The sequence below is a fragment of the Struthio camelus genome, chromosome 6 (genome assembly GCF_040807025.1).
Source record: "Struthio camelus isolate bStrCam1 chromosome 6, bStrCam1.hap1, whole genome shotgun sequence".
Taxonomy (NCBI): Eukaryota; Metazoa; Chordata; class Aves; order Struthioniformes; family Struthionidae; genus Struthio; species Struthio camelus.
This window is the reverse complement of record NC_090947.1, coordinates 45216342-45232155: the sequence shown is the minus strand read 5'-3', so window position 1 is coordinate 45232155 and position 15814 is coordinate 45216342. Positions and strand designations below refer to the sequence as shown.

The 15814-nt window shown below is 41.7% G+C and overlaps 1 protein-coding gene across 9 annotated transcripts in view; it reads right to left on the bottom strand.

The window, feature by feature from the left end:
• Nucleotides 1-15814, bottom strand: part of GALNT13 (polypeptide N-acetylgalactosaminyltransferase 13) — a 176503-nt gene that overhangs the window by 39942 nt on the left and 120747 nt on the right. For all 9 annotated transcript variants that reach the window (XR_011142019.1, XR_011142022.1, XR_011142020.1 and 6 more), the window contains exon 10: nucleotides 1673-1812. Coding sequence is in view for 1 of the 9 variants with exons in the window: in XM_068949416.1 (XP_068805517.1) it covers nucleotides 1673-1812 (140 nt within the window). In the remaining 8 variants the exon portion in view is untranslated. The remainder of the gene's footprint in view (nucleotides 1-1672; nucleotides 1813-15814) is intronic.

The following is a 15814-nucleotide window of genomic DNA, read 5'->3' as shown; positions in this document are numbered from 1 at the left end:
GATGCATATGCTTCATAAGCTACTCAAGAACTTCAGTTCTGTGCAGCTCCACACTTTCAAAATCTCAGTTCAAAACTGTGCATTTCATTTATAAAAGCAATAGTCATATTTCAATTAGCTGTACTGGCAATAGTCAAATACAATTCAAATTAACATGCCACATACTACTGATCATTACCGCTAAAACGTTGGGTGGTGCTAGGACACAAGTGAACCAAACATGAACATTACCTCATTTCAAGTTATGCCTGCACTGTCTTGCAGGAAGTCATAAGTAAATTTAGGATGATTATCCCAAACGGGTGAAAATTACTCCTCCTTTTCATCACTGTTTCTTCTACAACAGAATGAAGCGTGCATCCTCAGAGAGCAAGTCTGCAGCCCCACACTGAACACTCATTACATTTAGATTGCACTATATTAGAGAATGATTTTCCCATATTTATTGGAAAATCAGATCTTTGTACTTAGCAGACCTAGGGTGCAAGTCAACAGGTTGCTGAGCAGCTCCTTTTTGATGTCGACTTCCAGCCTGGGCGCAGAGCCTCTGGCGTGGAGGCGGGGAGCACCGCCGGCCGCCGTGGTCCCAACCCAACCAACGAGCTGGGCAGTTTGTCCTACCTGAGAGCAGAGGTCTGCTGAAAGGCAGGAAAATTACTCTGAGAAATGCACTTCAGATTTTTTTTGAATTCTCCATTACTGCTGATTATACCTATGCTATAAGTGTAAAAATCCACTTTACTGCTCCACCGGCAGTCAGCAGCTGACGTCTTCAAGCATGAGCTTTAATTTGTAGCTCCTGCCTGAGTTTCCGTTCCCATGGAAACTGAGGCCGTGCTGGAGAAAATAAGGTGTTTTTAATAACTATTTTATTATTTTCACATAGTTCTATTTTCCAGTCTCACAATATCATAGAGAATTGTATTATTTGACACCTGTTAGATGAGCTTTTCCTTGCCGTAAAACCATGTTTGACTTTATTTTGCCATGGTTAAACTAGAAACCCTACTGTGACTTTTATTTTTCACTGCAATTGCAAGTTTCAATAGCAGATTACTTTCCTGGATGTAATAAAGCCATATGTTCTTTTGGTTGCTGTTCCATCAGTAGCTATCTTTAAATCAAAACATTCAAGAGCTTTTAAAAGTCAGCTTAGATACAATTCAGTAGAGTATTTTTAATAGTAAATTAACTGAATTCTAAAGAGACTTCAGTTCTTGGTTCTGCTCAAATCACCAGATTTTAGGTATGTTTGTGATTCAGCTCTAGGCAGCCTTGCTGGAAAACATAGCATAAATAAATAAAAACATTTTACTGAAAAAAGTGCTTATTCTACCCTGCGTAGAAGCTATAAATGATGATGGAAAGTTTCCTTCCACTACTGCATATTATTTAATAAGTTTAAAGATTAGTCACAAACATTATTTTTTCAATATACTACTCAATTTGATACATATAATTTTAACGAGGAACATTTTCAGAGTAGCATTACACCCTTATGAAGGATTTAGAAAAAAGAAAACCTGCTCAGGACATAAGATAAATAAATACAGAGAAAGTTCACAAGCTCTTTATTCATTTCTCCAGAAACACTCCATCTTATTAGTAATTAACCCATTCGCACTATTTATTTATTGTTTTAGTTTAGTTTAATAAAGTAAATAATTCATACCTCACCAAGTGAGTAATAGCGTCTTGGAATCTGGGAGTCTGGATAGATGTTTTCTAAGTACCACGAGAAGGGTTTACACTTCAGAGTCTCTCTTAGTGCTTTTCTTGCTGATACATCACCATAATCCACTTTAACAACACCTGAAATTTTTAAGAGCGCATATGATTAAAGTATAGTTTTTAAATATCTGCAAAGAATAAATCACTGATCATTTTCCAGTTTTCATGATTTCCCTTTTATCATCATCCATTTGCTATAATTATAACATTGTATGAATACATGTGCAGCTGCTACAACACATATCTTTAAAGCATTAAATAAATAATTTAGCAAATTGAAACGCTTGAAAATTGTATTTTTTTCTTTACAGATAATTTACCAATCTGGAAAAGCTTGGTCATTGAACTTTTTGATTTCTTCATGTTCCAGAATATTAAAGCCTGTTCATCTAGGAGGTCAGGACCAAAGTTCAGCTGGATGTAATCCAAGTATTTCAGACCAAATAACAATTCATCTAACTTCTCTTTAACTAAGTGCTGTACTGGGTTTATTCGATTTGACATTCTCAGAAAGAAACCCATATCCATTCACAATTTTACAAACACTTTTTCAAAAGGATCTTGTTAGTGTTATCAAACATACACTGTTCCGAGAAATCACTGGAATGAAGCATGGCTATTTTATCTAAGAAATCAAGAGTTAGTTTACAACTGTAGGAGGCTGACTGAAAACAAAACTTTCACCAGAAAGGCCTCACACTCCTTACACATGTACATCTAGCAGGGACCCGCTCTGCAGCCCCGAGAGCACCCATTGCTCACAAGGTGCTGGAAACTTGAGGTTCAGCCCTGCAGCACGCCTCACAGCATAGCTACCACTCTCATTAACGCTATTAGAAAATCACAGCAAATTAGTATGTCCTGCAAGAAGAAAGGGAGCAGAGGGGATGAGGTGGCAGGTCTCCTGGAGATCCCGAGGGATGTGGGACACCGGGGCTTGCCCACCCCAGCTCAGTGAGGGGTGCTCACCAGATGGGAGGACGTACTGGGGTAGGAGAGGACCATCACAGTCCTCTCAGCTGAAGCTGTCCTACTTTTCTCATCACAATTAAATTGTCACCGCATCCAGTGCTGTCCTTCCCACAGCAATTCTTTATATTGGAGACCTGAGTTGGCGGCACTCTGCTGGCCACCAGCAAGGAGTGGTGCATGGGTCACAAGGCAGGAGATAGAGTTTACAGAAGAGAAGAGTGCAGATTAGGAACCAGCAAAAGGGAAAATCAGCTAGCAATTCATTACATACTGAAAGTATGGTCCATCTTCTTATTTAAATTAGAGGAATATATAGTGCTTCCAAGAACCATACAGTCTTACAGTAGCGAGCCAAATAATTTCTTGTATGTCTTTACAGTAGCAGTACGCACCCAGGAAAGAAAAGAACAGCTAGGCTGCATGTGTCACATAGAGAAGACAGACTCAAAGAGATGAGAAATGATCTTGCATCAGACATAAACACACATATCATACATTTATGGCAAGCATACATCAACACTGCTTCTAAGTTTGGAAGTGTTCGCAAAGCCTTTGAGATCTAGCACTTGCCCTCCAACCAGTATTGACTAGCTAATATAAAGAAGAGCCTTTGCCTAGCTCCCTGCTTGTACTGAAGACAGTGGTGATTTTGCCATCAGCAGAGGGTAGCAGGGTTCATCTGACATGAGCGCTCCTGGAAAGCCCACCCAGAACATGTATAGTTCATGAGGCAAGAGTAGGCAAGCTCAGCTGTATGCCTTCCCAACAGCTTCTTAAAACAAGGGATAAAAATCAATCATGGTGAGAAGAAATCTGTCAGACATATGATTTTAGTGCCAAAAAAAGGAAAACTTCATATATTCAACTTCCTAAGTTTTTATACGAAGAAAGTGCAACAGATAAATGTTATTTTCATTTTGCACCCTCTTACCAAGTTGAATTTTTTTCAGCTTTGCAGATACTTTCAGACTCCAGATGGGGGAGTCCCATCTTTGGGGAAGAATGGGATAGCTAAGGAAGGTAGAGTACCTCACAGGAAGAAGGCCAGTGCAAAGGTCCTTGCTACATGGCCATATTGAGTTATTAGGAAAGATCTCCAGAACCCCAAAAGCATCTGAAAAAATAGTTAAGAAATATTCTCTGTATTCTAATTTAATCTTAGATGAGGGATTTCCCATGAAAATGTCTCCTGAAGAAATAGTGGAAGCCAAAACACTAGTTTCCAATATTCAGCTGATACTGGCTTATTCCCACCGTACTACCTGAGACAACTCCTCGCAGCACTTCAGCCACACACCAGACATTTGAACAGTAGTAAATTGCTACAGCCACATAAAGCTTTCCTTGAGTCACATTAATCTGATGAGGTTTAGGATTGCTCTCCTTGTCTTCCTTTCATGCTTCACTGCAGTGGGAGCTCACTGCGAATGCTCCCATGGAACGTGCTCCATTGTAGAACATGCCAGCACACTGACATCAACATCTCCCTCAGAAGACACTGAGTCTGATTAATTTTCAATTTGAAAAACCACAAAAAGGGCTTTTATAGTTGTGAAATACTGTATCAAACTCCAAGCTTATGGCCAGTTTGTAACAGCTGTACAACCATCTACAGCTACCACCACTAGTTCTTTATCAGTGTTAGGATTTTGGAAATAGTTCCTCAGTCTACTGGCCTTTATTTGGAAATGCATTTCTAGCCAGATTAGTAGCATATTTATTTTTATCAGTATTTTAAAGAAGTGCTCTATATAACTCCAGTGCATCCAAATACAGAGCAAGGATATTTTGGTCACAATTTTTGATTTACTGCTTTTCAGTCGGTTTTGAGTCCATGGAGGTAGCACTATATTTAAGTCTCAGATCATACTTCGAAAGACACTACCAGATTTATAACTGAAATCCAGCTAGGTTACATGCTGCATTCCATCATCTTCTACCTTCTGTTATTTATAGGATCTTTTCTGAAATTATCATAGAGGTGAAACTCCAAGGATACTAGCATGTTCTCCTAGGAAATCAGGCCCTAAAGCACAAGATTCTATCAATTTTTAAAGAAACTCAGTAAGCAACAACAGTTGAACTATTCATTACTATTGCAAAAATAATAATTCAAAAAATTCTTATCTGCATTTCCCAAATACTTACCTGTTATGTCTTTGAGAAATTAAGCTAATATATGATTATTTAATTGTGAGATACGATTTAATTCTAGATAATTAAATAAAATACAAGGTATTCTGCAAATTATTGCTACAGGCTGAAATCAGGCAGGTGCTCCTGGGGAAGCACTTTAGCCTGCTAATAACGACTGAGGGCGACTGATGCATAATCAACATCATATCAGCAAAAATTCCTTGGAAACTAGAACTGCGTGGTCGATGCCAAGAAATTAAATGGTGCTTACACAAGCTTTAGGGAAGCATGAAATTTTAACATCTCTATTGAGAGAACAAGAACCCGGCCCCTCGACACCAGGCACACAACGGGGCAGAGCGGTGACAGCAGGGGCCGGCTCCTGCCCGCGAGCCGAGTCCGGGGGAACGCCAGAGGGATGGGCAGGACATCGTATGCCGTGGAAAGAGGTAAAGGGACAGAAAAGGTTTGGAGGCATGGGGAAAACCTATGCTTGGCTACAGTATCTCCAGTAACGTATTCTGGCAGATTTTTATAAACACTTATTTTTAAAGGATTTGAAGGTTTTGGGGTTTTTTTGTTTGTTTGTTTGAAGAAACAGAGGTAACACCCCAGCTGTTCTGGAATCAAGGGGATTCACCACAGAATTTCCTTCTACCGTGTTTCAGGGAAGAAAAGCATTCAAAGGTATTACGGCTGTTATGTAACATTTTACTTTTTGAAATGTCAACCGTTGTCCAAGTACAACTCATCATGGACATGAATAGGCCCAGGTATATCGATTCATTGTTTAATTTAACAAATACTAGCTAAAACACATTGGTTAAGCATATGCCAGTGCCACTGAATGAGATGACCTCCTGAGGTCCTCTCCAACCTGAATTATTCTGTGATTAGAAATGAGCGGTGTGCAGGAGAATCTCAGTTTTTACGTACCCAGTGCCCACATGGCTTTGAGGCTGATTTTGAGAGGAACGTGTTCACTTGTACTTGAGAAGTAAGATCCATTAAGGCAATTCACGCTTACTACTCCATATTGGACGCATGTGAAACCATTAGTCATTCTTAAAAGCCTGGAAGGGCCTTAAAATTATCATCAGCAGAAATGAAGCATTTCCAAATTTCCTCACCATTAGAAAGAAAATGGGGATATCAGTCTTCCTCTCTTTTTTTGTCGCTAGCTTTTCTGCTTACGGCAACGCTAATCAATCTCATTTGAAAATGGGTTTATGATGCAGAAATGTGACAAAGGGTTAATTTAAAATTCCAGCTCAGATAAGGTCTCATGATTCAAAGGATGCAGAAGGACATTTTCCTTCAATAGTTGCAATGAGTTTAACACTTGCTAAATGGGTTTTGATATTAAGACAACATGTCCTTATTAGCACTGAGACCCTCCTGTTTCATCTTGGTGTGCCTAACACCAACGCTTCTGCTAATTAGCATCTTATGGCTGGTTTGCTGGTATTTGTTTTGCATGGAGATTACACATTTAGAACTTTTTGCCAGTAAAACTGGCAATAATTCTGAAAGGAAAACTTCTATGGCTCTCTGCCTCCAAGATCACACATTTATTTTGGTCTGACAGCCCCAAGAATCCTTCAAGTGAAGGTAATAGCAAATAGAAGAAGAATGTCACAACCAGATGCCTAAGCGATGGTGTGAAACATGCTGCTGTGACTTGCACGTGATGGCAGCGTGAGGAGATACTGCGCTGGAGATCCGAAGGTCTATCCTGAAGACTGTTTCTGCAAGAGCCAACATGAAAACAGTAACTCCTCACGTTGTCAGTCAAACCAGCGTGCTTCTCCGACGTCCCTGAGCAGAGAGGCACGCTCGGGCAGGATTGCCTTTAGCACTGTTCCGGTACTGTGCAACATCTGCTGTCCTCCACATCTGTAGTCAGACACAAAGGCGGCAGAATTTTGATGAAGTCAACAGGCAGTTGTGCTTTTATCTGTAACATTATGTCAAGGAAATAGTACAAACATTTCAAGAATAAACTTTCATTCATCGAACAAATCTGAGAAAACTTTTCTTTCTTAGTCACTGCTTGCACGCTCTAGCAAGCCAAAAACCTTAACTGTTTCCATGAGCTCTACAGCCACCACAGCCTTGAAAACCAGGTATGTAAGGCAGCTTGGATCAGACGACTTTACTAAAGCATCTCTCTGTCACCACAGAAGGACTGAAGAAACAAAGGCTGGGGAGTACACACCTCGGCATTCAGTAGGCTATTAACAGGACTGTTGCACGAGTTTTGCCTGAAGAATAGTTGCCATTTGTAAATACTGATGGTGGAAAAATAAGGACGCTTGTCTGACTTTAGAAGCCATCTCTGCAATGTGCACTACATAGAACTGACCTGAAAACATCTTTGCTTTTTGAAAAGAGGAACTTTTTCACCATTTGTATGTTTTAAGGTCAAGCTTTTACTGGAAAGGGGGAGTGCATGATGGTGACTGGGTGCCATTTCTTGGGGAAGAGATGTGTGTTACTATTATTATTCGTGCTACTCAGTTCTTATCTATAATTAAGCTAATCTTCCTCATGGGAAAGTACTCAAGGTGTTAGAAAAAAAACCCACAATATCTGTGTTTCAAAGTGCTTTGTACTGCAGGGATCTGATAAAGCTGAACATGAGGAAAAAGGATATTAGCATGGTTATAGCCTGCGATCACGACGAGCACCGCCCACACGCTGGTATCCCATTTACGCACCGCACCAGAAGCGGTCTCTCGGTGAAAACACCCCGTGGACTCAGCGAACACTCGGCTTCTATTTTGCTTTACCCTTTTCACATGGATTTCCTGCTCCACATTTGCTGGGTGTAGACCCCCTCAGGAGGCAGCGTGCTCCTTGCCAGCCGCCCGAGAGCGCCGGTCCCACCAGCAGCCCTGGCAGACCTCCAGCACCATGCCATGAGACCTCATGGGTGATGGCACCCAAGGGAAAGAAGCTTGCTTGGGTGCGCAAAGGGAAACATACGGATTTCGCTCAGTCCTGGAACTGCATACATAGACAGCAATAATCCTTTCTCATTTATTCTGCCTCAACTGCGTAATTGAACTTTCCGCAATTAAACAAACTAGAACAAGATAAATTTTATTTTTAAGGTTCAATAAAACCTAGCACTGGAGATCGGGAGCCTCTGGGGTTTTGGCACGCTCTCCTCAGCGCAGTAGTTTATCTTTAGGCCCCAGGCCACGCGGGCTGCCAGGCCGGGTGCCCAGGCCGGTGGCCGACCCAGGCCCCCGCGCTGCAGCCCGAGCTGCGCCGGCCCTCCCTCCATACGCTGAAAACGCTCCCCGCTACAACCGTGCGATTCTGACAGGTTCTCCTCCTCCAGAGCGACTCCGGCACTACGACACGTTACGCCGTTGCTCACACGACACGCACCTCTGCCAGCCCACACGCTCGGCTTTTTCTTCAAGCAAGAACCTCGTTTGTACAGACCTTGAGTAAGTTTTTATATTCCCTTCTGCTCAATTTAAAACCAACCTAATATGAATCAATACCTATTTAGTGTCACTACTTCCTAAATAATCAATGGGACTCGGAGGAAATACAAAAATAATTAATGACCAGTAACTCCGCTTACATTTAAATAAGAAAATGGGAGTGAAATGTCCTTGAATGGAAAAAAAAAAAAATACAACATTGGAAGAAGCTACAGAGAGGGTGGCGTGCAAAAGAATGGATTAAAAGTACCTCAGGGAAGGAAGCAGATTAGTTTAACAGAGCAGATGTGTTTCAAGTTTCAAATTGAATCATTGTAGAATTGCATTACACCTGCACCTTTTCTAATGGGCATATCCTGCAAATATGCATGCAAGGATACAGTTGCAAAATTGGGCAAATGTGCCATTTCTGTGGAAGAAGATATTTACTCGTGATGATAAACATGAAGCATTTCACCGGAATGAAATATAAAGTCGCAGAACTGGCAATAATTTCCTTTATAGAACAATAGCACTTAGAAAGCTTAATCCAGATTCGGCTCTTGCTGTCTTCTGCTGCCTTTCAAAGATTAAGGGAAAAATTTTGTTTCATTGAACTAATATTCTAGTGTGTGCAAACGGACAGCAATGAGAACAGAAAAGCCACCTTATGCATATCTTTCTGTAGTTCAGTCTTGAAAGTCTGCACTGCCTTGCAAAGTAGCCAGCTCATTATTTGAGATTCCTCATTTAAATTACAAAGCTAAGAAGTGAGTCTGGAGGCTATTCAGAAACTCCAGAGCTAGAGATGGCTTTGTTTCATTTTTGCTTTTTTCAAAACTAAAGTGGCATTTAAATTTGTTTTGTGTTTCATAGGATTAAACATGGCAACATGCAAAATTAAAAATGATTTTGCAAAATCAGGAGGTCTGGTATGACATAAATTACAGAGAAGAAGTGAGAGTATTTGCTTATAATTCTAGAAATACACCAGTTTCTGTATCAACATGGTTCAGTTGGTGCCGCAGAGGACACGTCTATCCAGCAGGCTGCCTTCTCCTCGAAAATGATGGATGGTGAGTGCTTAGGAAACACATCATCGGCACCAGGGGCTACAGTCCCACTCATTCCCTCGCCAGCACAGCGGAGTGATTCATCCCTGCCAGCCACCCCAGGCAGTGGTTACCCATCACATCCTTCTTGCAGGGTTGCCAAAGCTTCTTATAATGCAATTCAGAAAATAATACTTGTAATGCTGTACACTTACAAAATGCAGGGAAGTGCATTTTATATCTGTTTCAAAAGCAGACAAATTAATTGGCAACTCATACAATTTCTAATCAGCCAAAACAGTACAGAAGTTGGCAGTGGAACTCTTTGACGTGCCTTGTTCACCCTGTCACAAAAACACACATCACCGGCAAAAAAGAAAAGCAAACAAAGAACGTCCTAACTCAACCCCCCCCTACACCTTACTTCCCTCTCTTTAAGAGATTCTTACATTAATTCATGAGCAATTTAAAATAAATATACGTAGCAGTCTCATAATGTGAAATACGGTATTGCATCCGAGTTTTTTCCATGGGAAAACATGTCAGCTACATGCGCTTGGGGAAAGTAAGCTGTAGACTTCTACCATGCAACAATATTATTACCCAAGGAAAGGAGTGAATAATTGTCAATATTTCTGCAAATAAAGCATTGTCACGATAGTGTGTTGCACCTTTAAAGCTTCTTCTATCAAAAAGAATAGGACTTTAAATCATGTTTTACCCTATAATCAAACCTGTAATTTAGGGTCTACTTATACATGCATATTTTAGATAGAAAAACAGAGGCTTAGTGAGACTAACCAACCCTTACATTGCCACCTTGGTCCAGAGGCTAAAAGAAAAAAAAAATCATTTTTACTGCAATGGGTATTTTAAGGTTAAAATTGATCATGTATAAAGATGTTTGTACAGTCCACATCTCAGGAAAGCATTTAAGAGAAAGTAGAACTGAGGAGAATCTAGGAACCTCCCTGTGACTTTTGCTTTAGATATCTAGCACCAAAGACTAAGTAGTAAAACTATTAAGGTACTACATGAAGAATTTTGATATTGAAAAAGTGCAGAAGCGTTCATGGGAGCATTCTAGTCCCACGAACACGTCTTTGTACCTGGGAAAAATACTGCATACCTTCACGAAGGACCAGCGTATTCATGGTGTTCTCACATGTAAACATTTGTTTTCTATTGACGTTCATTGTTTTAAGGGTAGATAACTAGGTTAGCTATCAGTAATTACTTTGTAGTAACTTGTAACCTACTTTGTAGGTATCCTAGTCTGATGAATCTCTTTTTGAATGTCCATGCAACCCTACAAAACAGGATTTTTTTCCCCAACTCAGAGTGGTAATGTTAGAGAGGAAAAAAACATTCCCCCCCATCCCACAAGTTATTCAAAAACATGTTACATGACATGGCATTTCAATTCTGGACACACTATGCTATTCATGAGTGTATTATTTTTCCCATTCTGTTTGTGTTATATATATAAATAAAATAAAGGTTTTCTAACTACTCTTCTCTATCAGCTGAAAAGCTACATGAGACAAGTGATTAGAGTTTGCAATACACCTCACACAAGGGATACCTTTAGGAAAAATCGTAAAGGCAGCCCCGTCTGTCCCACAGGCAATGAATGGTCTGCCCACCCACCTCTTTACGCTCCATTTTTTTGCAAATTTAATACAATACTCATTGCAAACATAAAGGTGCAGTAAGTGACACATATGATAAAACAAGAATTTGATCTATCTTGATTCAAGTGCATTATTTAGTGGGGGGCACTTCTGCGTTTGTTGATCTACAAATGGCATGTTTCCTCTCTTTCAAGACATTTTAAAAATGACATCCATGAAACAGGAAAAACATCTAGGAAGAAAGGTTTTAAGCTCTCTCTTAACTGCAGCTGTACGTTAGGACAATATTAGTAAGTCGTGACCTTTGGAGCAAGGACAAGATAAGAAAAATCAAATTGCCACACCCCTCTCGTAAGTCGCTTTGAATTAAATCCAGCCAGATGACCCCAAAAACTAAGCCAAGCAACTTTAACTTCCAAGGCAGCTGCTGGTGTCAACAACTCAGTGTTCAGCTAACCATCGCTGCGTTTCCAAGGCCTCTCATTTTCTCAACCAGGAAGAGCAAATTTCCCTCTCTCCAGGCTTGTCAGTATTTTTCTTTCATCATAAGCCTACCGTTGCAACAGATTTCCTCAAGGCTTCTGAATAAGGTGCACGTTTCCAGCCGAATTAGACAGCCACGAGGGGGACGCCTGACACGAGTGAGGGGAGGAGGAGACGGCAACGGGAAGAACGGCAGGGACGGAGGAGGGCAGGCACTGCAGATGTGGCCACGCGGGCAAGCCAAAGGATGGCCAGGTTCCTTCCACCTCACTACATCACAGATGCCGTAATAAGTAATCACCTTAAAAATATATTATTTTTATTCTCACTCTTGAGTTTGGAACGCATAGGATTCGAAGTACTTACCAGTTGCTGTCATGTTGTATTTGAAACTAGGCACAAGCAAAAATGATTCCCAACAGTCCTTCCGTAAAATGCGGAAAATGCCTCAAAGAAGCGTCAACACAGAGCCTGGCACTTACAACGCAGAACGAACACAAGCTGAATTTAAAAGCGCCCAGATCCCAAACAGCTCAAACTGCACCGAACTTCCTCGCTCCGAGTACATAGCTCCGTCCGGCCCGGTGAGAAACAGCTCGGGCACCGAACGCCTGCGCCGAGATTTCCCCTGCCGACCCCAAGCAGACTCCCCGTCGCCGAGCACAATAGCAGATTACTGAAATAACCGCTGTTGCTCTGCGAAGTTGCAGAGCAGAAAATATCGAACTTCCCACCATATTCAGTTTATCTTTTATACATGCAATCACCTAAAATTAGAATTTAAGGAAAAAAATGTTCATGTATTTTATACCTTTCCTACCCAGAGTAGACGCTCATTTTTCCACATCAATCTCTGACTGTCTTTAGACACAGAGCACCACTTCTGCACACAGTTGCCGCCTCAGTGCTACAGTCCGCTCTTTCAAGCAAGTAACAAATGTTCGACACGGGAAAACGTACACGGCACTTGATAAGCTTCTGTGATAAAAAACCGAGGTAGGTAAGTGTGAGATGGCACTTGCGCTCAGTGTAACCTGCTTAATAAGGAGCAAGCAATCTCTTTTTGAAAGCAAGTCCTGTGTAAACACAAAACTGCTTCTCTAACTGTCCTCCGCTTGCAAGTTGGGGTGGTGGCACAGACTGATTCAAAATAAAAGCACGGAAACATGTCAGCTGCCTTCTGGGCATCCTTTTGAAAGCAGAACCAAAACAGTTATCATTAAAAAGTCAGAGTTTAATAATACCTGCCAAAACCAGCAGGGGCGATTTCCTGCCTCTTCAGAAGCCCTGGAACTCAGAAATACCATCACGACGCTTCCTGAACCCTTCACTTTGATTTCCACTCTTAACAAACATGAAACCAATTTCCACAGTTGAACTGAATTAGATTCAATTTTAAATTACTGCCGTATATTTCATCCAGTTTAAGTTTTCTTAGCATACTGTTCCAGGGATAACGTTATTTTCATAATTATTTATCCATACCTATTAAATGTTAGTACGTAACTGAAACGTCGACACCTCTCTGCAAACTCGGGACCAATTTGCAGACAGACGGGAAGGATCGCGGCTGGCAGGCCGGCAGCCCTGGAAAGGCAAAGCGCTCGCTGCCGACAGCGAGGCCAAGCGCGGGCCCCCCGCGCAGCTGCCAGGGAAGAGCAGGACCCCAGGGCCGCGCGGCGGGCTGGCCGGAGCGCTTCTACGTGTGGCTTAGGGCGGTTGCATGTCTCGTGCTCTAAGGACGGGTGACGTCCAGGCACCATTTCACGTCCTCTGCTGCAAATACAGGCTTGGAGCTTTTATTTAACTGACTCTTCTTTTGAGAAGGAAAACAAACAAACAGCCCTTCACAGCCACTTGCTTCCACTGCAGATCGTCTCTTGGAAAAGAAACACAAGCACAAATAGGCACACTAGAAAATGGCATATTCCAGCAATTTGTACTCTAATCCTGGGGTTTACAGAAACCTCCTCTTTCCATCGCCCAGCTTTACGACACGCTGCAACAGGTATGACAGGCAGGCATCTTGTCCGGTTACTCTGAATGAAGAGTTGAGCAGCGCGTTAATAAGCTCAATAAGCAAGGATTGTTAATGAGATTCAGCAGCACTGGGGCCTTAGAAATATTAGCAGAGAAACAACAGGGAAAAAAAAAGGTATTTCTTGATTTAGCAGCTGCCAGGCATAGCCCTTCTCACCCATACCCCTGCCTCTAAGGTACCTCAGGCAAGGAGTGAACGAGCAGCAACTCCAAAGACATTTACGCGTACGGAGTCCAAGAACATTTGCTTAGAGGAACGCGCTCACACGGGTCTCGGGCAGCGCAAGTGAGCCACATCTTGAGCCTCTAACTTGACCTCAAGCCTCTAACTTGAGGTTAGACAGGTGTGCCGCTGCTCCGTTGAGGTGGGAGCCCATCCCCAGGGCAGGGAGCCGCTTTCGTGAGCGAAGCGCTGCAGACCTCCCCTCACGCGGGCACGTGCGCACGTCTCACCGCACGTCCCGCGCCTGCTGCCGCGGGCTCCAGCAGCGGGTCTCGGCACTGCTGCCCTCGCAGCTCTGGCGGTCCTGCAGCGCTGCAATGCTAACTAGCTAAGGGAAGAGTGAAACTGTTCATCAGGAGCCCTCGCTTGCTAAACTGATACAGTCATTAGCAACCTACTTATACAATTACACTTGAAAAAAGGGTTGAACATCATCTGCTGAGTAAATCTAAAGTAAAACACAAGCACTTATCTTGCAATCCCAAATTAAAACTATGAAGTGCTATATTTAAACTCTCAATAGTGCCTTAAAAATAACACAGCTTGGCATTGTAGCCTAACTTTAATAGGCCAGGTAGTACATTGGATTGAATACTAACTGATTATTAGGAAGATAAAGTGGTTTAACGACGCAGTAAGTGTATAGATAAACTGAATTATTATGAACTTCACCTGTTTCAGCTGAGTGTGCAAATGCAAGCCCACCGCCTGATCAGATACAGTATTTTAATACATAAACTGACATAACTGTCTACATTTTGGGAACATACAGGTTGAGTGGAGCGAGACGTGCTGGAACAACTTGAAAAAGACGGTGAATATTGCTACTAGCGTTAGAAAGTCAGGTGACCGGGGCAGGCGGAGAATGTACATACGTGGGGATACACATGAATGTACGCCTATGTTGGAAAGAATAAAATAAGATACACGTTTTTGCATATGTGAGAGACAACTGCTGGTATAACAGTGAAGAACTGTCTGGGGTGTAATCTTGCACAGCTTCTTCAATCAATTACACTGATAATTTAATGGATAATAATAATGAAAATATGAGAATTCAGCCTATTAAATAGACTAACAAATTTGATACAATTATTAGCTTTTTTATTAGTGATGCCAATAAAAGACTGATATGGATGGAGGATTAGAGAACTGGTGAAAAAAATGAAGAGGTAAAGCTTTGCTTCAGAGTTTGGCATACATTTTGTACACATTTTGCCTCAGTGAAATGAGGTCGGCCACCCCACCTTTTGGGTACTTTGCATTCCAAAGGAGACAGGAAAGAATATTTTTTGCATTCAGAAAAGTGCAAGGATTTATACTGATTTAGGAGGAAAGTCTTCCCTGTCAGCTCCAACCTGGCACCACTGTAACCTCATCACAAACGGAACAGGTTTCAGAATAGCAGTGATGCCAGCTGTAACATGGGCCATATTCAGCAGCTCCTCTGTTTTTCAGAATAAATTAATAGATTCCTTTTCTTTTCTAAGGAAGAGACTTCCTTTAATCCATTTGAAATGTGTCTAGTATTTCTGCAAATAGTTCTTTTAAACTCCCCTGAATTATTTGGCTCTTGTGGTTTTAGGCTGTAGTCATGATGCAGACTCTTTGCTAGGTTCCCACCAAACAAAATTCAAAGCTGCTTCTCATATACAATACTCACAGCAAAACAAAAAGGTAAGTGATCCTTATTGCACTTAAAATGTGTGATCTTAATATCCGTTTGCAAACCAGTCCCAGTCCTGGTCAACACAACGTTCACACCCCGGCAGCGGCGCTGGGAGCCTTCTCTAGACACAGAGTGCAAAGGCACTATTCACTACAAAACACGCCGTGGAAATAAAACTGCATCGTTTTCTCATACACCGGCGCCAACTAACACAAATGGAATACTTTTCTACAAGAATTGCTTCTCTAACTTTTTAGACAAGACAATTCGGGATTCTTCTTTCTGCGCCCTATGATTTCCCTGAATAAAGAACTAAGCTCTGCCATCAGAAGGAACCAGGAGCCTGCAGGAAGAGGTAGAAATGATGAACTAGAAGGTATTATTTAGCAGGTTTTGATGAAAAGTCAGAGCTGCTAGAGATGTCTCTACAATAG